Source organism: Vitis vinifera, chromosome 19 (assembly GCF_030704535.1).
Source record: "Vitis vinifera cultivar Pinot Noir 40024 chromosome 19, ASM3070453v1".
Lineage (NCBI taxonomy): Eukaryota > Viridiplantae > Streptophyta > Magnoliopsida > Vitales > Vitaceae > Vitis > Vitis vinifera.
The window spans coordinates 7,656,478-7,680,331 of NC_081823.1; the positions used below are offsets into that span (position 1 = coordinate 7,656,478).

The 23,854-nt window shown below is 34.5% G+C and overlaps 3 protein-coding genes and 1 long non-coding RNA gene across 5 annotated transcripts; 2 read left to right on the forward strand and 2 right to left on the reverse strand.

Annotated features, from left to right (window-relative positions):
• The first annotated feature begins 18 nt into the window (after nt 1-18).
• LOC104877607 (uncharacterized) lies at nt 19-7,168 on the forward strand. Of its 2 annotated transcripts, none has more exons than XR_784644.3 (4): nt 19-253; nt 942-1,201; nt 1,361-2,650; nt 6,626-7,168. It is a non-coding gene; the product is annotated as an uncharacterized LOC104877607 (long non-coding RNA). The 2 variants fall into 2 exon arrangements; XR_784643.2 differs by having other exon boundaries at nt 37-253; nt 1,889-2,650.
• A 1,535-nt stretch (nt 7,169-8,703) lies between these two features.
• On the reverse strand, nt 8,704-12,120 carry LOC100257178 (small ribosomal subunit protein eS8). Its single transcript, XM_002275058.5, has 5 exons — nt 11,956-12,120; nt 11,785-11,857; nt 10,134-10,467; nt 9,482-9,651; nt 8,704-8,985 (listed from the first exon to the last, which is right to left on the reverse strand). Exons 1-5 carry the CDS (start codon nt 11,957-11,959, stop codon nt 8,907-8,909), a joined length of 660 nt encoding a protein of 219 aa, XP_002275094.1. The 5' UTR covers nt 11,960-12,120; the 3' UTR covers nt 8,704-8,906.
• Nucleotides 12,121-15,367: 3,247 nt separating this feature from the next.
• LOC100243479 (probable cytokinin riboside 5'-monophosphate phosphoribohydrolase LOGL5) lies at nt 15,368-18,039 on the forward strand. The gene is made up of 4 exons (XM_002276524.4): nt 15,368-15,838; nt 16,927-17,055; nt 17,258-17,442; nt 17,532-18,039. Exons 1-4 carry the CDS (start codon nt 15,575-15,577, stop codon nt 17,950-17,952), a joined length of 999 nt encoding a protein of 332 aa, XP_002276560.2. The 5' UTR covers nt 15,368-15,574; the 3' UTR covers nt 17,953-18,039.
• A 2,225-nt stretch (nt 18,040-20,264) lies between these two features.
• LOC100248615 (chloroplastic import inner membrane translocase subunit TIM22-2) lies at nt 20,265-22,842 on the reverse strand. Its single transcript, XM_002274928.5, has 5 exons — nt 22,550-22,842; nt 21,057-21,121; nt 20,840-20,912; nt 20,708-20,761; nt 20,265-20,622 (listed from the first exon to the last, which is right to left on the reverse strand). The coding sequence occupies exons 1-5, from the start codon at nt 22,731-22,733 to the stop codon at nt 20,381-20,383; spliced, it is 618 nt and encodes a 205-aa protein (XP_002274964.1). The 5' UTR covers nt 22,734-22,842; the 3' UTR covers nt 20,265-20,380.
• Between the last annotated feature and the right edge of the window lie 1,012 nt (nt 22,843-23,854).

Sequence of the window (23,854 nt, forward strand, 5' to 3'; positions counted from 1 at the left end):
AAAAAACCGCTTCGTGGATCACTGGAAACGGACTCTTGTGGGGAAAAAGGGGGTGTATGTATTTAACATCATCATCACCTATTTGGAAGTGACTTGAAACACACCATCTAATATTCTCAAGAAGAACCCTAGCCCATTTACCACCCCGACAATTCAGTCTGGCGCTCAGACACCCCCGAATCCGTTCCTTTGAACCCAAAAAAGAAGCGTTTAGATCTTCCACCGGGAAGGAAATAGCTGTTTGAGCGTAGAGGTAAGCTTCCTTTGCGGTTGTGTGCTGAAGTGAGCAGTGATTGAGTAATGCCCATTATGTGTTTGACGAAATACCCTTGAGATGTTGTGTTCCTTTGTGTAATGTTTATTATTATTCATATTCATCTTTTTTGTGAAGAATTTCACTAGCAGTGTTGTTGCTGGAGTTTTCTTGATACTTATCTACCTAAAATCCAACACTGTTTTTTTGGTTCTTGGCTCTAGGCAGTTGAAATGTTGTCAGTGTGCACTTATGAAGTTATATTTATTAATCTTCCAGGGGAGATCATATCGGATCTTTGTTTCTGAAGAAGGGAATGAAATGGGTCAAATAGGAAGAAAATCACTGTTTCCCCCTGCAACTACTATTTCAACGCTATCCATGTGGTGCCCAGTTGAGTTTGATGCATGAAACATGTTTTCTACTTCTAAAATTATAAGTAGAAGATGTGGAACGAGTGAATTTGATCAAAAACAGAAAGTAAACTAGCTCTTAGAAGGAAACAGAAGCATGAAAAGGGGTTATAATCCTTAGTTTTTGTTAACCTCAGAAACAAAGCTTTTCTGGGAGTATTGATTTTTGTTGTAAGTTTGGTGAGGATGCTTCAAATTCTGGGCATTGATGGAACTGATATGAATGGTTCTAGCTTCTTCTAATGTGCTACTGTGTCCAATGCTTTTTGTGACAGTTGCTCCAATCAAATCAACTCATCAAGTGTGCGACTAGCTGAGCTAAGGATGATGCCTCTTTCCTCTTCACCCAAGATGAGGGCACTGACCATAGGAAGTTTCATATTGGGTATCACCCTATATGGTGTTGGTTTGTATTACGCATTTGTCAACATTGATACTCAACAAGAACTAACCAATCCTCGAAAGGAAGCTGTCAAAGAATGGCTGAGAAAGAGAAAGACAAAGGATGAATGACAGAAGCATGCTTTCCATCTAGGTACAAACTCATACAATTGTTTAGGAATTAGTAAGAAATTGTTCTTGTCTCAGTTTCAAAGTTAAGAAATTATGAAGGGTTTTAAAATATGTCATTTGGGTCTTCATGACTTCTATCTCCTGCCATGAAAAGATTTTGAAGAACTTTTTGGAATTTCAGGGGAACTAATGCATTTGCACATGTGGAGCTTGCAATATTTGGGTAGGATTTGTGCTAAGTATGGAGCTTGACCTGCATGATGTATTTAGTGTCAAGGCATATGAGCACTGGCAGAGCCACCATATGCTCAGAGGAGGAAGTGCCCCCCAGACCTCCCCCCCCCCCCCCCCCCCCACCCCCATAGTTTGAATTGTGTTGCAAAAAGGGCTTAAACTCCAAGCCAAATTTGCATCTTGATAACACATCCCCCATCCGGGCCCAAAAAACAATTGCTTCTTACATTTCTGGCTCCGCCGCTGCATATGAGAAGTTCTAATGTGAAATTATAGCTCTTGCTGAAAGGATAAAAAGGAAAGGTCACCAGAAACACTTATCCCTGCTTAATATAATGCATATAGTGGTTATAGTTTTAAAATTACTGATTATAACTTAAATAAAACAGATTTGTAGTTGTTGAAGACGGTATTCTGCCTAGTTTTCTGCCATTCTATTGGATAAAAACTTGTTTGATGGTTGGTGTTTGATCAGATCACTTGGAGATATGGCAAAGGTAGCACTTGCAATGTGGCAAAGAAGCAATGCTTTGGACATCCAGCCGAGAAGTTAGGTGTATGTTCTCATGTAATCTTCCTCAAGTGAGAATCATGTGTAATAACTAATAACCCGGAAGAAAGGCATGATTCTTATAATATGGTAGTGCTAGTTTTCCTTGGGATTTTCCCTGGTGTTGTTTACAGTTTGCTTGAAGGGTGTTGTGACCGATTAGAGATGAAAGATAAATTAGTGCTCAAGCAGCAGGCCTGCAACTTTTTGGTTCCCAGATATGAGTCCTACAACACTGGACTGGAAGCCTATTTCCAGTTAGTTATGACTAGTGAAACAAAAGGGTGGATATTCTTAAGATGACCAATTGCTTAATAGATTGAATTAAATGTATTTAATTTGAAATATAATTAAAGGTTTATTAATAATTTCTCTTTTTTTAAAAAAAATAATATAAAAAAATTGTCTTTCCACCTTGGGAAATTAATTTATCAATATTTAAATATTTTTAATAAGAGTGACCATTTTTTAATGAGTAATTTTTTTTAATAGATGGAAATTATTTTTCTGGTTATTATTATTTATTACCCCCATGCCTTTAAATGAAATATTTCTATTGAATCACAAGCCGACATCCGTCACCTGTATATTTCCCAACCTGAGCTGCTCCGCGCCCTCTCCCCCTGCTCTTCTCTCCAGATCTTCGGTTCAACCTATAAAGCACTGGGTTTTGTCTTTTAATTTAAGGTAAGCTTCCTTTGCGGCTATAAATCTAAATCTGCAAACGGGATTTTCTATATATATATATATATCTGGAGAATGCTTCCTGCTTTTCAGTGTGCTCATGGTAATTCGGTATTTATTATCAACTTGGATGATCAATACTCAAAACCCATAATAATTATGAAACCCATCAAATCAAAAGCCCTTCGACGATCAATACCCAAAACCCATAATTATTATGGGTTTTAAGGATAGTAATGGTGTGAGCGACTGAGGGGCGGATGTGCAACGCTTATTATCTGTTTGATGAAATTTCCATACGAATTTGTGTTGTCTTTTTTTTTCTCTCTCTCTTAGTTGTTGTCTTCCTATATGATATGTCAGAAGTATGTGGGTCTGTTGTTTGGAAATGGAAATAATGACTGAGGGGTGAATGCGCAACGCCTATTATCTGTTTGATGAAATTTCTATAAGAATTTGTGTTGGTTTTTTTTTTCTTGGTTGTCTTCCTATATGATATATATCAGAATTATGTGGGTCTTTTGTTTGGCAGTGGGAATGAGAAGTGATTTCTGATTCAATTTCAATGCAGGAAGGGTGAAAATACCCCAAAACCATGTTTGGTAACTCATTTTGAAAACAAAAATGGGTGAAGATGAAATTGTAAACATGTTTTCAAAAACTATTCTGAAAGCATCTTGAAAATGAGTCACTCTTGGAAAAGGTTTATTTATTTTGTTCATTTGAATAATAAAAAATTGTAAGCACTTTAGCAATTAAAAAGAAATCCTAAGGCAAAATTATTCGTTGTTTTGTTTTTAAAAGTGAAGTCATTCATGGGAAAAAAACGTTATCATTTTCATTTTTGCTATTGAAGGTCTGTGTTTTGGATGCTCATATGCTTGGGAGGTATTCATTCCAGTGTGTTTTTATGTAGCATTTCAAATGTTTTTGTTTTGGCTTTGTTAGCATTTGAAATCTGTGCTATTTTTTTTGTAAGATATTTATTTTGAGGACATTCCTTTTACTAAATAATATCATTTTCAGCCTTTAACTACCATTTCAGAATCACCCGTCTAGCACATGTTTGGTTTGATTCATGGGACATGTCTTTGGTTCCATAAAAATTTAAAAAGAGTGAGAATTTAGGGAAAAGAAAGAAATTGTTGAACAAAAATAATATATATATAAGTTAGCAAATAATATTATAGAAGAAAGAAAGGTTGGAACTTGCAAACGTACACCGGGAGTATACAAAGGGAGCCAATTGAAAAAGAAAGGGAAAAGAAGAGCAAAGAACAAAACCACTTGTCCATGACTACTTCGCGCCTAATCAATCTACCAAATCAATCAAAGACAAAGGAAAACCTTCTACATGAGTCCTAACAAGGTCCAATAAGGAAAACAAAGAAGTAGACTTAAGTGCTTGATTTGAAGTTTCTACATCTTCAAACGCCCTCTGATTTCTTTTGCTCCAAATGACCAAAAATGACACAAAGGGGCAGCTAGCCAAACTTTCTTCCATTTTTTTCTTACTTATGCCCCACTCCAACCTAGCAATGTCAATCTAACTAAAGAATGCATCACCCACTTTAACCCAAATAACGAGAAAGTCTACTACCACAAATAACCAACCGTGACACAATGAAGAAGCAAATGGTTGATGGATGACTCCTCCCTTTTACACAAAAAGCTTCTATTTACTAGAGAAATCCCCCTTCTTTTCAAATGGTCTAAAGTCATTATTCTTCCCCATGATGCTTCCCGTGCAAAAAAACCAAATCTTGTTGATGCCCACAGGTACCAAACCATTGTATCTAGAAAAGCCTTTGCACCCCTAGAGTTAGAAAAAAATAGAATGCCTTAACAGAATTCCGCTCTTTGAGATTGACCAGGCCATTCTATCCTCCATCTCACGCTTAATCAAATGCCTTTGAATTCTCCGGAAAAATGCTTCTACCATTTCTAGCTTCCAATCATGGAAATGCCTTGAGAAACAGGGATCGAATGACCTCCCCTTCGTCTTCCCACATATTTACCACCCATGCATCCTTTGAATCGGTGATGGCAAATAAGGTGAGGAAAGACTCTTTTAGCGAGGAATCGCCATACCACTTGTCCAACCAAAACTTGATTTTCCCCCCATTCCCAATTATACTCTGTTTTGAAAAACCTCCCAATTTTTCCTGATGACTTTCCAATATCCTACTCCATAACCTTCCCTAGGTACCCCTGAAGTCTAACTTCCCCCTTTCTCCCCAAACTTCCCAACAATCACATGCCTCCACAAAGAGTCTCTTTTCACAACAAATCTCCAACCCCACTTACCCAGAAACACCTTCTTAAGACCATCAAGATTCCTAATTCCCAATCCCCCCTCTCTTTTTGTCTAAGCAAACTTTAGCCCAATTCACTAGATGAGCTTTTTTCTCTAAAGCTCCTCCACCCTACAAAAAATCTCTTTGGAGTTTCACAAGTCTTAAACTCACCCTTCTTGGAATCACTAGAAGGGACATGCAATAAATAGGGAGACTGAATGGCATAACACAGCGATCCCATCACCATGTTTAATGAAGCCAGCACCTGTCGTCCATTAGACTTGACTAAAACTCTAGCCCACTGCAGGTCCCATTGAATGTGGTGTCTTCATCAATGGTCACAAAACCCCACAGGTGTGCCCCAACTTCTTGAGCAACCCCTTATTCCATAAATGCAGCAGAAGGCCCCTAACTCTCACCCAACTCTCTTTAGTAACAACTTCCCTCCTAAAACAATCTGCAACAGGAGACATCTGTCCAAAAGGAGAAGCTTACCTTCGAAAAGCCTACACCTAACATGGAAAGTCTTCTGTACATCACTGAGCAACTCAAACTTAAACAAGAAGAAAGGGCCTTCTAACCATTTCAGTTGGACCTTTCCTTCCACTCCCCAAACCTCTGCCACCCACTTTCTCAGAGAAGAAAAGTCTGGGACAAAGTCCACATGCTCCACCCAGTGGCCCACTAGACATAGGTGAAAATTTTCACCATTTCTCTTTGCTTCTCTTTCCTCTTTCTCAATCCACACTGCCTCACCAACTGCCACTTGAGGATGTCCATCTGCCACCTACAGCATCAGCACAAGAAATTTCCTCCTTTAGTGCCATCATATTACCCGTCAACATGGGACTTGAACTGGAAGCAACCTCAAGACTTCCTAACTTTTTTGCCAGCATGTTCCAGTCCCAGAAACCCTTTCCCTTCTGGGAACACCAAGATAAACCTCTTAGACTCAATGGAGCAAGCTGAACACAAGAGAAACCGACCTGTAGCATTGCTTCGAAGCTCCAAACTGTAACTCCTACCCGCTTCCAAAACTTCTTGAAAGAATTCCCTGAAACATTTAGACAGCAATCCTCCACCCCTTCAAGCTGGGCCACAAAACTCTTCTCACCAAAACTAATCCAACTTGAATAGCCTTGGCTCCTTTCCAGCACCGTACCAACAAGCTTATCTTTCACCACCCCAATGGAAATCTCAAAGGATTTCGACTCCACTGTGTACCAGACTTTACCTTCATCTCAACATAGACTCTACCTCCATACTCCAACTATCAAAAAGAACTGTTTTTAGGAAAATAACAATGAGGTGAAGCAGGATATGGCATAAGCTAAAGAAAGCAAGAGACATCTATACATGAAGAAAACGACCTCCAGTGAAACAATTCAAAGTTTCCTCTCCATACAGTCAGTTTACTGCAAAGCATCTCTAAGATTATAATAATAATAGAAAAAATGAAAACAATAACAATAATCACATAATCATAATTATAAATAGCTTTTAGAAATTAAAAATTGAACAAGCCATTGGCCCCTACTTCATGAAATCTTAGAAATTTCCATGAGAGTAAACATGTATTGGTGTAGGTTGTGAGTTATGACAAGGATGCTTCAGATTTTGGACATCTCATCCAATTAATATGGATCGTTTCTAACTTCTTATCTTTTTGTGATGGTTACAGTTCTTCAATCAGATTACTTCGTCAATTGTGTAACTAGCTAAGATAATGGTCACTTGCTATCCTTCAACGCCTCTGAAGAAGGCAGTACATGTAGGGTGCTTCCTTTTTGGCGCCACCCTTATGTGTATTGGTGGGTATCTCTCCTTTGCCAACATTGAGCGTCAACAAGCTCTAATCAAGGCTCGAAATGATTTTGTCCGAGAACGACTGAAACGGAGATCTGGCAAATAATAAAGATGTTTATATATATATATATAGTTGTCTATCAAAATATTTAATATTTCAAAAAACTTGTGCTGGCCATTGGAATAATTGAGAGAAATTTCCGAAGAATGTGTGATGGGATGAAGTTGCAAAACAAGTTAGAAATTTGAATTTTTTTCCAGGTTTTTTCAAATTTGGGTCATTCATTTTTATCTCTTCTTAAGAAGCACAACTATTTTTTTTTTTATATAGGAAGAATTTTAGCACAACTATATCCTCTGTTAGGCTCTGAAAAGATTGTAGCAATTTCTGGAGAATTAATGCATGTTAATTAGATTAGAGGTGGCAATATTGGGTTGGATTTGTACAAGGGAGGCAAAAGCATGAACTGGCTGGCTGGCAAGATTGTGTTAGACGCTAGCAAGCTCTAAAAATGGGTGGAATTGGATAGTTGTATTTAGCTTATATCAGCTCTCAACTAGACCATTTGCTGGAACCGGGGTTCTGCCTAGCCCTCTCTCACCCTCTCGGGTAATTTGAAGGTGATTGGTTTCTTGGCCAGTGTTATGAACTGAGATATATGGCAAAGATAGCAATGACAATATTGTGGTGAATAGATGTTTTGGCCTTCAGTTGAAAAGGGGCTCTCAAATATTTGATTTTGCCATGTGTCTTGTTACAATTTCCTAATGAAGTTGTGAAGATAATCTCTAATGTCATGTTTGGTTGGCTAGATATAACATGAGATAAAATAAGTAATGAGATAATATATCTTCTTTTATGTTTGATTGGTGATGGGATAAAATAAACTATAATGTCATTTATTCTTTCTTGTGTTGAATTTCATTTTTTTTTTTTATCCCTTTCGTATGAGATATATTAATGCTAAACCAAAATATGTGATATTCATATTTCATGTATCATAAATTTATTTTCTTTATTAATTATCTTTTTTTTTTCATATTATTAATTTTCAGAATAAAAATTCTGATTAACCAATTAATTTTTTTATAATATATAAGAGAAATTTCATATTTTTTCAAGAGCAAATATTATGATGTAATATAATTTTTATTTTAAAGTAATATCAAATATTGAAAAATAATATACATTTTATTTTATTTTATTTTTTATTCATTTAATAAATTAAATATGAGCATGACATAATATATCTTGTTATGATATCTTAAGATATCATGTCCATGGATATAATATTAAAGAATATCATATTTAATTAAAAATAATATCCTAAGATATAGATATAATATTCAACAAGATATAATATCTTATATCTCTTAGAATACACATCTTATTTTACTTCGTTAACCAAACATAGTCTGTTTATATAACCCCCAAATGGATGAATTATTGTAAAATATCATATAGATATCATATTCAAAGAGATGATATCTTAAAACATACATATCTTATCTTATATCAAACATAGTCTAATGGATGAAATCGTAGAATATTAAGTTGTTGTATAAATGCCTGCATCTGCATGATTATGGTTGATGTCACCCGTGGGTACAAGTCCCAAACCATCAAAAGGAGACAGGCTGCTGTGGAAGTTGAACATGGTATATTTACAATTGCCCATCAGACATTCTATGCAAACAAGCACGAAAAGGCGTCACAAACTCAAGCTAATTTTATATTGCACAAAGAAGAATGAATGGTTAGCTTTCCAAAACTGATACGGGAAATACTTGACTAACCTTAGGATATGGAACAGCTTAAATAACCTATGGAACTTTCCTGTTTGGTATAACAATTTCCCACAACAGCGAGCAAGCCATGGATAAGTGATCAATAAATAATGGGTAAATTTTAATCTCCCAGGGCAAGCAACAGCAGCAAATAACTAACGGAAATGAAATGTTCAATACCAGTAGTATGATCATTGATCAAAACAAAACACCAATAAAATATTCTAATTTAAACATCCATTGGTAAAACAAGAAATAGTTCAAGTTACTGGTCGATCTCAACTGGAGTCCATTGCCTAAAGAGGGTAAAAAGATATGAAGAGAAATGAAAACTCTGATTCCAAATACGAAACTCAGGTGACAAAATTTTAAGCAGCTGAGCCCTTCCCCTTCTTCCTCTGGATCTTCTTCATGTAGAACTCAAGCTCCTTGCCTTCCAAGATGTATCTGTCACAGTGTAATTTAACCATATTATTTTGTGGATAATGCCACCAATAAAAAGAAGATGAAAAAGAAACTAGCAAGCCCTCTTGGAACATGAATGAATCTTAATCCCTCACGAAAATAACTACTCTTATTCATCTTCCAATAAGCTAACTAATCATAAACTGGGTCGTAACAGGTCAGCCAAGTTGGAAAACACATTTTCTCAATTAAATGCACCGATAATGGATAATCCTTGTAAGCTTCAGCTGAGACATACAAAATAAATTCCCTCATTCCACTGTTCACATGAACAGTCTAACAATTCACTGAACTAATAAGGAATGAGAACTGGAAGGTGCAATATGGAGGTAAGCACATTGATGAAGAGTCTCACTCTGGCCTTACCAAATAGAGTTGTACATTGTATGACAACTTTGTTTAACAGCCCAAGGTGTAATAGATATTAATGCAACTGATGTCAACTGATGTGAGACATCAGCAGAGAAAAAACACTTACCCATCAGCACGGCCACACTGACCAGGACGGGATGAGATTGCAGCCAACAACCGGCCACTACCAAATTGCTCTTCGATATGTGGGTCAAGTTTGTGCTCCTGTTGACGCTTCTCTAATTTTCTCACCACATGGTTGCTCTTCTTTGTCTCCTCAGCAGGACCATCACCTTCCTACAGAAAACCATTAAAAACAACATTATAAAAAATGACACTAAAGAATTATTATGGCACATGAAAGAGAAAAAAACCGAGGATTGTGAAGATTTATGATAGTAGTAAAGCACTAAGACATGGTTGCTCTTCTTCTGCTTGGCCCACGACACATTCTCAAAACAATCAAGTATTTTAAGTAAAGAATTAAATATAACAGTATAAAAACTAAAAATTCATTAGATAAAATACCTATTTTGGTGTGTCATTGACCTAACCATTTTTCCCCCCATTTTGATAGGCTAATCATGAAGACTACCATATACCAAAAGAAAACAATCCAAGACAAAAAGAAATGAAACAAGAGCAAGTAAATCAACCACTTTTAACAAGCAACCCATACCAAGGGTATCTTTGGCTTCAATTAATATAACATGGAAAAAGAGTACTAGAAAGAGCATAACTACTACAAACAAGGAAAAAAATGATAAAAACTGCCATACCTCTCCTTCTTTCTTGGCAGTGGCTGAGGCTTTCTTCTTGCGACCAATGTCAAGGCCATAGTGTTGAAGATACCACTGCTTAAATGGTGCTGCATCAACCTGAATAATGGCACTCTTCACCAATGTTTGGGTACGAACTAACTCATTGTTTGATGCATTGTAAACCACATCCAAGATTCGAGTTTTCCTGGTCACAGCCTCACTGCCCCAAGAGTAGTTCCCAGTGTCAAGCCTCAGTGCACGCCATTTCACATTCCCACCTCTCACTCTAACTCTCCGAACTGTTTTGTTGCTGGATAGTTTTGTGCTAGCAGGTTGTCTCCCAAGCTCGTACCTTCAAAAAACAAGACCAACCCATTAATCACTGACCTAACAAGTACTTTTTTTTATATAGGTAAGAAAGTGTATATATTAAAGGGAGGCACCAAAAGATCAACCCAAAAAGTATACAGGAAGTATATCCAAAAAGGAACAACCAAGAAAAAGGAAGGGCTAAAAAAAAAAGGATGGTCTACAAAAAACACCACAATCCACCCTGAAGGAGTACCCGACCAATCAAAGAAGCTAATTAGAGACAAGAACCCAACAAGTACTTAATGTCATTAGGTTTATGGAAATTGATGGTCCTTGAGGTTACTTGAGCTTATTTCCACTCACAAACATGATTAGCCAATGACTCATAAAAATGAAACAATTCCACAATAATAGAAATTATGGTGCTATAAAAAATGAGGAATCAAATTGAACAATCAAATTTAGGTTATGTTTGGTTCCCGAAAAATACTAAGGAAAGAAAAAAAAATGTGAAAGAAAATGATTTTTTCATGTTTGGTTGTCCTATAAAAAATATAAAAGAAAATCAAATATAATTAAAATTAATTAAAAACTTATGTATTTTTAAATCATTTAATCTTTATATTGATAAGTTAAAATAAATAAAATAAGTTTGAAGTAACAAAAAAAAAAAAAAATTTATCGACTTTAATCTATTTTTTTATTTTCCTTCACTTTTTTTTTTCTACTTTTCCTTTGTATTTTCTTTCTCTTACATTTTCCCTCAAATTTTATGGGAACCAAACATAGCCTTAGGAAATCTATGAACCTAAGTTTACCAGCCATTTGGAAATTATGTGAATATTTCTCTTCAAAAATGAAATGAAGCCCTAATAAGACACTCAAAACTATACTCATAAGAGATTGGAATCTATAGTGTCGGCTTCCTCTAAAGAAAACTTACAAACCCATCCATGTCATCTGAAAACAAATCTAAACCAATTAATCAGTCCCAAGAAACAAATCCACACTAAAATCAAAGGGTTCCTTTCCTTTGAAGACAAAAACCAATAGATCAATTGAATAAACAAATGAATCTAAAATTCTTATATTCTGAAATTTATAGGCTTAATTTCCATAGAAACCAGAACAATCCCCTGAACCAGCCTACTAGGGCCTTAAATTATAGAATTGATTTCATCATGAAAAAGAAACCCACAAAAGACCACATAAAAAAAAACGAAATAATTTAAATTCGCTAAGGTTTTGAAATCATGGTGCAGATATCCTTCAAAACTAAAACAAACCCATTACTCAAAACAATACGCGAATCTAAGCTGATTGGGATTTTGAAGAGTATGGGTTTTGAGATCATTACTTTCTCTTCTTCCTCCACGCCTTCTTCTTGCCTCCAGTGGCACGCCTCTTGTGCATGGAATCTCGAGAAATACCTGTGACAGCACAGTGCTTTGTTAGATTAACATCATGAAAACGAGATTGAAACAAACAGTGGAGAAATGGAGAGGAAAAAGGGAAAACCAATCAATACCCATTGTTGCAGAGGGGGGGAATTCTAGGGTTTCTCTTCTTCCCGGAGACCCTAATCCTTGGCAGTGAGGCTAGGGTTTGGTGGAGGAAGGAACGAAGTGGGGTGTGCTTGGTTTTGAACAAAACCCTAATATCTGAAATTATTTTTATGCCCTTGCTCTTCTTTGTTTTACCTAATGGACTAGAGGTCATGCCCATTTGGTTAGGCAAGAAAACGGCCCACGTGATCTCGGGCCCTCATGGTTTGGGTTGGGCTCACACTCTTAGCCAGACCCGGGCAGGCTTTCGACCGGGCTTAAAATTTGACTCTTTAACCCAAAATCGACCTAAACATCAGCAATAATAAATATAATAAGGTTTTTCAATAAAAATAGAAAAAAAAACCTGGGTTTTGTGATTAGATATTAAATACTTCTTGTATTGGAGCTTTCACCCAAAATAGTACATTTAAAAAAAAAATTCCAAAAACTAAACTTGTTTCCAAAATAATGTCCAATCTAGTGCGTCTGTGTCACATAAGCTGCCATGTCATAAAACCGTAGTTGGTGACTACGGTTTTATTTTTCTAAAATAGTTAGAAACCGTAATCACCAACTGCGGTTTTAACTTTATATATATTTATATATAACTTTAATTTTTTAAATAAAAATATTATATTATTTTGATTTTAAATATACTTATTTCATTATTTAAAAAATAATAATATAGGAAATTAAATAATTGATATTCTTAATTTGATAAAAAATATATATTTTTTAATTTTATTATAACAATAGGCACTATATTTAATACAAATATAATTAATTAATTAAAATTAAATATAAATAAAATATAATAAATTATATTTATTTAAAATAAATAAATTTTAAATGCCTATTAGAAAATATATATATATATATATATATATATATATATATATATATATATATATATATATATAAATTATTATATTAATTAATAATTTTTTATATATTATATGTAAGTGGTATATAATATCACATATATATATATATATATATATATATATATATATATATAAGTTTAATTTAAGTTTAAAATTTATCACATTTTTATTTAAATATATAAATAAATTTTATTGAAACAATTGACACTATATTTAATATAAATATAATTAGTTAATTAAAATTAAATATAAATAAAATATAATAAATTATATCACATGTATCATATCGATATGATAATAATTTATTTATATATCTAAATAATTGATATGTCAAAGCTCTCTTGTATTGTCTCTAAATAAGTTCTAATTCAATATTTAGTTCTTAATAAAAGGTTTTGTCATGTCACATGCCAAGTATCTAATGGAGAATCAATAACAAGAAATGTTTTCCACATTTTCTATGAGTTGAGCTTTGTGTTTACTTATAAACTAGATTCAGATTTAAATCAAATTGAGCCTCATATTCTTAGAAAGATGTTTCTCATGTCAAATTTCGAAACTCAAACAAATTGCATTACCCAATACACGAGTTTTCCTTGTTCCCTTCACTTCTCACAATTTTTTAAGTTTTGAAATTTCTTATAAGTCTTGTTTTGTAACTTGAGTCAATGTAACTTAATCTTTTAATCAAGTTCACCCCCAAAATTATATCTTAAATCTAGTTTACTTAACCCTAAGCAACTTAACATTTATAGGACAAATTACATCCAATCCAACCCCTCCACATATACTAGTTTACTCAATTCCCCCATCATTAGGCATCCAATATTTAGTATGCTTGAGCCCAATCAACCTAACCCCTTAACTAGGGTCAAGCTTATGGGTTGATTTGCATTCAACCCTGTCCACTAATTTGAGGTAAGTTTATGAGCCAAATTTAGATCCTAAGTTCGTGGAATGAAAGAAATAGAATAGAATTTGATGTTTTAATAGTTATGATCAAGGTTTTAAAAATGGAATCAATCGATTCAACTATCGATATTTTACCGCTCTAGTTTGGATGGCTCATTTGAGTTGTTTAAAGATTAGACCAATCCTAAACCACTTGAACCGACTATTAGACCCATGAATCACTTGAATTGAATAGTATATATATATATTTAATGATATGTGTCATTTTGATGGTATTAATAGCTAAATGACTTCGACCCTTAGATGCTTAATTTCGAAATACTCATAGCTTCTTTGTCATTATCATCATGTCAACTTAACCACTTTGCTTCTTAAAATCTTAGATTATATTGTCATGCCAAAAATTTTAAAATGAAAAAGGACCATCATATGCTATCATGACCTAATTTCTGATTTCTTTTAGGGTCTTATGATTTATAACATGGTATAGTGCTCATGTTTGCTACTAAACTCGGCTAATTGCCCTAAACTACCCTCATATTAGCATTTGAACTTCCTCTCTCATCTCTTGAAGTCATCCTCTTCATTTCTTATTGGTTTTCTTGGTTCTCTATTTGAAAATAAATTTTAGGGTTTTCTTTTCTTAAATTGATTTTTGATTCTATGATGAATGAAGTTAGGTTTTGACACATGGATAGATTGGATTAGTTTAAGTTTCGATCCAACTTCAAATTTGATTGAGTTGCAAATTTGAATCTCACTATAGGCATTGATTGAATTTTTTTTTTATAAAAACTTTTGAACATATGTAGTGATTGAATTATTAATTCATATATTTATCAAGATTCTATGAAAATCAACATTGAATTTATGGTATGAAAAACGTTTTTTTTTTCTCTCTAGAATGGCAAAGCTTCTCATCCCTTCTTAGGTTCCTTGTCTCCATAACCAAATTTAAGATTTTATTTTTCTAAATTGATTTTTGATGATCAATATTTAGGTTTTTCAAACATGCCTTTTTTTTTTAACCTATTAAATTACTGGTTCATCCATTTTTATAGAAATTTTAGTAGAATTTATCATTTTTAACTATTTATAATTATTTTTAATTTTAATAATATATAAATTTTATATTTATAATTTTACTAATTCAATTACAATTCAATTATTCAACCAGTGAATCGTGAATCTGTAAATTTTTTTATGTTTTTTATTTACTGATGGTAGCTTTTTACACTGGGGGGAGTTTTTTATATCACCCCCGACAAGTGGTCATTCAAGAAAGGCAGAAAGAGCAAATAGCCTCATGTGGTGTTTGTTTTTTTACTTAATTCTAAATAGAACCTTAATACTTAATAGTATTAAATATTAGGTTGTTTGTTTTTGTAGTATTTTATTTCTATTAAGTATTAAAAAGTAAAAAAAATCATTGTGTTATTTTTTCTATTTAGAAAAAGCCACATATTTTGACTTTTTCTATTTAGTAAAAAATTTATAATAAGTCATGAAAAATTAAAAAAATAAACAACCTAAATTCTAAAACTAAATGATTTTCAACTAAAAGCCAAAAAAATAAACACCATCTCAGACTTCTTCTTGGAATTCCCTCCATACCCTTCTTCTTGGAAGCATCGTGGCATCACTTTGTTGATCGTTCAGCATGGCACTAAGCGAAATTGGAACCCTATTCCTCCTCTCTGTGCGCAAAGCATCCGTAGAATCTGTTCACGACTTTGCATTTCTTTCAGAAGCAAATATAAAAGCTGATCATTTAGGCTGACAACAATAATACCATCTTCAAATTATGAACCAAATCATGCAAAAGCCTCATTCTTTGCTCCATTTGGACAATCCAAAAGGGGGGTTTTCAATGGCTGCTTCATTGGGTTCTCATACTTTGCTCAGAAACTCTCATCAGAGGACTGTAAGGTTTGCCCCTTTCAGTGGAGGGGAGAGAAGACAGACCCTTAGTTTCAAGTTTTCAGAGCTTAAGCCCCACAACCCATGGAGGATTTTAGTTTGCAAGGGCGAATTCGTTGAGTTTGAAGAGAGAACAAGCCCAAATGAGGTAAAACCCAGATTGACATTCTCTCAAAGTTTCAATGTTTTTGTGTTTGTTGATTGATTGTGGTACCACTTGTTAGATTTTGGGAAAACCCATTACTAACTTAAAGTAAGCGTTTCTTATCCCTCTGTTTGAAAATATTATTGATTTTCATGAGAACTCTAAATTATTGACTTATCTTTCTGTTAGACTTTGGGAGGAGGCACAATTCCTTGATACTGAATCTATTAGTATGAGCCAACAGTTCTGGAAATGGTATTAAGGTTTAGTTTTGTTGGAAATATCCCATGAGTTACGTATTGATGGGAAAACTCACCTTAATAAACAAGACAAAAGGTGAAGAATTTTGGACCACAAGTTGGTTTGTGATTTCGTGAAATTCTGGAAAAAAAAAATTCAAAATTGTGAACCCAGCTGTTGTAATGTGAAATTGAATGTAGAAGTTGAAGAAAATGGCAACCTGCTCTTTGACAGAGCTGTGTTGGACCATGCTATCGAAAGCGGAAGTATTCAATTCGACCCTGGTCTCATTCTAGCTGGCTGGAACAAGGGCAATACTTTAAGAGAGATCCAACTTGAACCTCTACAAGGTTACCTGACTGAATTCAGCCATCTAGATTCCGAGGTATATGCCACAGCTTCCTAGCTACTGTGCTCAATTGGAAAGACATTAAAATTTGAGAGCAAGCTAATGTATAATAGATCTTTGTGATCAGGATTAGGATTTTATCATGTGTCATCCAGCCATTGACTGGTTCTAGTTTTGTCTTTGTAGTCCTAAGGTTGTCAATATTTCGACATGGCTATAAGAAATTTCCATGATTTTTTTATTTTTAATTTTTTGATAGGCAGAGTGATATATTAATAAGCGCCAAAAAAAACACAGGAGGTATACAAGTGCATAGCAAAGAAAAGAACAAGAAATTTCTATGAAATGAACAATGTGCTTTTTACTCATATATGCTGTTTGTTCACCTTTCTCAGTTCTATTAGTTGTCTCGTCACTTACTATGAATCCTTGATTGAATTGCTTTAATATTTCAATGAATGATGGAGGAGTTACTCATTTATTCAGTTTTTTTGCTCAAAAGGTCAGAAAAGAGATTGAACAATGCTATGAACTCATAAACAAGCTTGGGAGGGGAGTTGTGTATCTGGGTTCTTCAAGGATGGGGCCTGATCATTCTCATTACTTGCAAGCTCTTGAGTTGGGAAGAGAGGCAAGTTTCTTCATACTTTTCAAAGCATACATCCATGTAAATGCATGTAATATGATGTATATGAAGTATGAATCCACATGTCAAAATATAAGAAGGATATATTAGCGCATAAGCACGAAGTGCACTGTGAAATACAATCTTCTCAATATCTGAGATTCTCCATGTATTCAAATAAGCCTTTTCTGCAATCATCTTTTGGCAGGTTGCAAATCTTTTGGACTGTACTTCATGGACAGGGGCTGGTCCAGGCCTCATGGATGCTGCTTCTAAAGGTGCTTTGCAGGCAGGAAAACCAGTTGGTGGATTTAAGATAGGCAGAGAAGCTGGCCAACAGACGGCCTTGAGTTTTCATCCATACCTACCTTCAGAAACCTACTTCACATGCAGGTAAAGCAAAGTACTAGCCATTACTAGTAGCATGCTGGTAGAATATTCAAGGCTATATGGTTTGATGAACTGCTTCTAAAAAAATGCAGGTTTTTCTCCGCAAGGAAGCACGGGCTTGTGGATGCTGCAGTGAGAAGTTGTAATTGTGATCGAACAGCTGTAGTTGCCCTTCCTGGTGGGATTGGCACCCTAGATGAGGTGTTTGAGATTCTAGCATTAATCCAGCTACAAAGAATTGGATCAGAGCTTCCAGTTCCTTTCCTTTTGATGAACTATGACTCTTTTTATTCAAAACTGCTAGATTTTCTTAGTGACTCTGAGTGTTGGGGCACTGTCTGCAAGGGAGAGGTTGAATCACTTTGGAAGGTCTGTAACAATAATTCAGAAGCTTTGTCCTATTTGGCTGAATTTTATGATCTTCCTCTGGGTGACAACGGCAAATGTGAAACTGGATTGGCAACTGCAAGTGGGCCAATTTCTTACCTTATTGGTAAATTTGTTGGGAACTGACTGCTGTGAGATTGTCCTTAAGACCATTTTTAACTGTATGCACTTGAGGAGTTGATGAAATTGATTATGTTGTACATGTTGAACTTAGAATTGAATGTTACTTTTTCATCTAGAATGAGAGCTTAGACTTTAGCATGCTGAACTATCCAAAATCCATCCCTTCATAGTGATTTCAGTATTTTATGAGCATCCTGCATCTGCATTATAGAAGCAGAATATGCACTCTTTCATAAATCATAAACATGCTTAAAACAGAGAATTAAATATATTGCCTGGTTACTCTGCATCGAACCAGAACTCTTTATTACCGCAAACACCAAATGACATTCTCCAATGGTTCAGGAAAGGGCCTTGGCAAGGGGCTAATTCCAACCCTATGACTTGTTGCTTGGAATTTAGTGTTTTAAACTTTGTTCGTCAGGCATTCTTGGGTTAGCAAATGGAAGGACTCTTGTGATTACTTTGTTTTCCTTCCAACAATCCATGGATATGCCTAGCAGTGTTTCGATATACAGTCAATTGAGAATCGCTTCTTGGCCCCATGTTGGCTAGAAGTTCTGCACAAGAGTTGCCTTCATGGAGGCTTTCAGATGGTGCAGTCCCAACTCCCATCTGAAAGCACTACAGAGTCATCCAAGAATGCCCTCTTCAAGGACATTCCCCGAAGGCCCTGAGCTCAGCTGTGGATTGCCTCTAGAATTATCATTCATGACTGAACCCACCAAGCAAGAAGATGTGAATACTGTGGTGTGTGGGAAGACTTCTGAAACAGAATCCAGAGTGGCCTTCAAAATTTCCTTCTTGTATGGTAGAATAAAAAGAATAGATCGAGTTCACAGGCATGTAAAAGACTGAATATGGCCTTGTAGCATCACTTCATTGTGTAGATACCTGAAAAATGTGTAGCTTAATAAGCTTCAATCTGCAGCACTTTTACACAAAAGTACAGAAAAAGTCTATATCAAGTTTGTTTTTAATTGCATACAAACCAGTTATTTTTCTTTTCTGCTTAGGTTACTGCATTGGTCCTAATTTTGGCCCGCCAGCGTTGAGCAGTCTGATGCATTAAGATATAATACGCATATATAAGATGCGGTATATGTTTATAAATTCCTGAAAAAATTGGAACACAACCCTGACAACCATCATCACATGGAGCAATTCAATTCCCACATATTGTATCTAAAACGAGGATCAAAGTTCTCAAAATACCATTCATAAACACCATCCCATGAACTCAGAAAGAACAAGAACAGACGAGAATGTACATTAGAAGTATCAAATACGAAGGCATGTTTGAGCGGTTCACACATCAGCCTTTGGTTCAACTGGGAATGGTTCTGCATCCACCCTTTGCAGTGCCTGTTGCTGAAACTAGCCTCTGGCTCTAGGCGTTTGAGCCAATAATTTGACTGGGGAGGAGGCCCAGCAGACCTCTGCATGTCTACCTGTTTTCACCAGTATGTTCATGAGCAGACCCAGGTCGATTTTCCCAGAAACTCTTAATGCATCAACGGTGAATGAAACTCAAAGCAATAAAAATGAAAAGAAGAAAAAAAGGCCATCACCCCACATAGAAAGCATGAAAAAATCTGAAAAAAATTACTGATATTACCAGCAAAACATGCATCAACATTGAGAACTACCTTGAACTCTGAAAAACTTCTGTTGAAGCTTTCTACCATCCCACAGAGCGAATATTCAATTTCAGATGACAAGTCAAGAAAGAGAGGTACAAGTACAAAGAAAACAAAATATTATAGTGCAGCCATGTGTGGTACTGGTGTATCCACTGAAAACGTCAGTAAGTTTTTGTTGATGGAGATCACGAACAGACTGGAATGATGAGATCATATACTGGTGTACTTATTCAAGAATGGATGATCATCTTGATTATCATAAAAAGGGTAATAAATATAGGATTTTTTTCAACTGTTCTGAAATTTTCTCTTTGGATGAGTTTCAATCAGACTGTAATGAATAATCAAAACTTATTTAAATATATTTAATTTCTTTTAATTAAGTGAAACTCATCAAATAATGACATAAAAGATAATTACCAAACTTTGGCATGCTTAGCAGAATAGGTGCTGGATTGTAATCAACTTTGATTTCTTTATAACTCAATTATTCTCCACATGTCCAAGCATCATGCCAAAAGCATTTTCCTTTAATACATTCATCTCATTTTTCTTAGATTCATCATCGAATACGCCCAGGGCCACTTTCAAATCACATTGGGTTTGTAGAGAGTAATATGCGTCAAGCTCATGGGATTCGAGTCAAAGCTCAAAACCAAGATACAAGAGTGATTTGCTGCATAAGAAGACATTTCATTATTTAGCTCGCAATTGGTTTCAGAATATCAAACGTTACAAGGTACCTCATGGCCACACCAGCAGTCTACACTAATGAACTCCTGAGCTTATCAGTGAGCTGCAGGAAAATTGCCCTTGTTGGGTTTTTGCAGGGACCGGCAGAAGTGTGAGAAGGATTCTTTCAACTCATCTGGAAGAGGGAATGCTAGGGGAGGAAGTGCCTTTTTGCCCCCTCTTTCGTTTCTCATTGAAAATGGATGTGCAAGGGCTGGCTGCTGCTTGTTAAGCCCTTCAATGATAAATGAGAACACCCCAAAAGTGACGCAGCTCTGTAGAAGAGCCTGTGGTGTACCTACAAAACATATGTAGCACAAGTAGGCCTCAATTTAATAGGTTGATAGCCCTTGTAGTAATCTATCAACCAGATGTTTAAGTACCTGGAAAACTTAATGCGAGACCAGTGCAACACCCAGCTACTCCAGCATTCACAACTGTAAAGAAACAGAACATGGTTATCTTAAAATGGATAAATTATATGAAATGCCAGTTGTAGAGTTGAGATGCCATACCATCATCCTTTCCTCTCAACCTCTTCAGAAAACAGACAACCAAACTGTGAACTCCAGACAAAATTGCAAATGTCTGTTAAGGGAAAAGATAAGAAGAGGAAACCTTAGTTTATAGCAAGGTATCAGGATAACATAAAATTTATGGGGTTAATAAAGTGGAAAAACAAATACAATTCAGCCAATCAAAGTTTACAATATATCATATGGTCTCTCATACCTTGGCAGAAGATCCGGCCTCTGCAAAGGATCCTTTAAAGCCTTTTTTCTTAACCAAACCCAAACCTGAAACATGTATCCATATAAGGCATTTATTCATCACAGTAACACATCCTCCAAGAAGAGACAAAATGACTGGCTTATGGTAACACCATCAAATTTTAACAATTAGTGAGAATCAATACTAGTTTTTCAATTTTAACCTTCAATTGCAGCATGTAATCCATGAGCCAGAGATCAGAATAATTATGTCTAAGCTACACCAACATCTCAACCTGGGATCAGTAATAAATTATTCAACACCAACCCCAACCCCAAACCCAACCCCAGCATCCACCCCCAACACCCACCCCCACCCCCACAAATAGTATCATACCTTCGGTAGCAGGCAGAAAAAGCATGCTTGTCTATTAGATGGTTTAAAAAATAGTTAGATTCCAACACTTAACAAATTCTAATTTAGCTCCCTAATTTTTGTTTGTTTGCTTGTTTGTTTGTTTGTTTGTTTTGGTTAGAAACTCCAACCATGAGATAGGAAATAAGTTTTTATTTATATTTTCTATGTGAATAGCATTATTCAAATGCATATCCAAGTCACAAATCTTGTGCTTTACCTAATTGTACAGGTCAATGACTCAATAATGCTCAAAGCAGAAGCGTTCAGGTCGAAACAAACCATTAAACCATCAGAAGCAGCTGGGTCACTTCATCTATACTTATCCAGAAGAAATTGTATCTCCTGCTACAGTAAGTTTCAATAAGAGCAATTTAAAACCGACATCCCACCCACCTGTTTTTCGTTAAAAACCTTGACATAAATGGCAACAAAAGAGAAAAAAAATACAAAAATAAAAACTGATATTGGTACAAGAGAAGGAGATGAATCGGACTGCACATATATGACTTAGGAAAAGAGGAAGACAGAGAGAGATGGGAAGACTACAATCCCCACATAGTTACAACCTCTAAAATTGTTTTGTACTCCCAGCCAATGGTTTCATTAATCTCATTACCAGCAAAACAAAGTGGCAAATTACGTAATACATTACCAGCAACACTCAAGTCTCAACCTATGGTTTTCAGGCGACTTCAACATCTATTTCTCAACAGTAAACCGCAGAAATAAAAAAAAAAAAAAAATGAGACTCTTAAAATACTAACAATGATGAACAAACAACATATGAAAAGTTCAACAATGAAAGCCACTAAAGCAAAACCCACTAAAATTTGTCAACTTTATAGCCTTACAAACAAATACAGAACAGTTATTACGTTTCCCAATCATAAATACAACAAAAATTTTAAATATGTATTCTTCATTAACAGCCCTAGCTTAATACAACCGGCAATCGCATCAAAACTCTAAACAGAACCCTAAAAATCAGAGATTCTTTAATATTAACAAGCAAAATCAACTAATATGAAAAACCAGAGAATAAAAAAAATGCAAACACAAAGCACATTCATAAAAAAATTACAAGAGAGAGAACGAACCGTAGCCGAAAATGGAGCCCATGAAAGCGCCAGCGACTGAGTCGCCGGCGAACCTGAGAAGGCATACTATAGGAGGACCGGAAAGGTTAGCTTTCAAAGCGTCTGAAGAATTGGAGGTAACAGTAGAGTTAGGGTTTTCGAAATCAGCATCAGAATCGGTGTTTGGAGAATCCGCCGTCGCCATTGGCCTATCTATCAAAATGCAGCTCCGATTCTCGTCTGATTGTGTTGCGATATGTAGATATTTTTAACCTCTAAACGACACCGTTTTTCCTCTATCCCTCCAAAAATCGACCCCATCTGGCCTTTGTATTAAACGCACCGTTTTAGTTGCAACTGCCACCTTAGCTTTCTAGTAAAATTTATTTATTTATTATCAGCTGTTTATTAATTAGGGCACTTCCTTTAGAATCCTAAAAAGTGTTTTTGCAATGAAAATAAAAATGTGTTTTGCAGTTGTTTTAAAAATCGTTTTTAGTCCTTTTAACGGTCAAGTGATAAACAATTTTAAATATTAAAAAGGGTAGAATGATTTCTAAACATATTCTAAAAGTTCATTTATTAGTAATTTTAGAAAGTGTTTTTAATATTTTTTAATACTTAAACATTTTTATTTTTTAAATATTAAAAAAATTAAAAATACTTTCCAAAATCACTATTAAACACGCTTTAAAAGTGCGTTTGATATTGATTTTAAAAAGTATTTATAACATTTCTAATAATTAAATAATAAAAATGTTCAAATATGAGAAATATTAAAAATACTTCCTAAATTCACTATCAAACGGGTTCTAAGTAAAATTTGAAAAAGATTTATTTTTATAAATTTAATCTTATAAAAATATGTTATTTAGGTGAAGTGATTTTTTGTTCAATAATACAATTTCGTATTTTAGAATTAAAATTATAATTTTTTTTTTATTCTCTAAAAATGTAAATGACTATTTTTTTAACCATCATTCTTAGCTTCAAAATTTTAATAATAAGAATATAATTAATTTAATAACAATTCTATTTTTATTTTCTATAATAAAGAATTTATTGTAAAAAAGGTCAATTTTAGTTTTGAAAAAATTTCAATCAATATACTTCTCATAAATCCAACACTTTTACTACAATATATTTTATCTTAATAAATTTAATTATAAATAAGAAATAAATTATATGTAAATATATGATTAAAAATAATTTAACATTATTCTAAAAACATATCATAAATAGTAGATAATAATAAAAATAAATAAATTGTTAAATTTGCTTCATTATAATATATATATATATTAATATTTTCTAAAATCATAATCC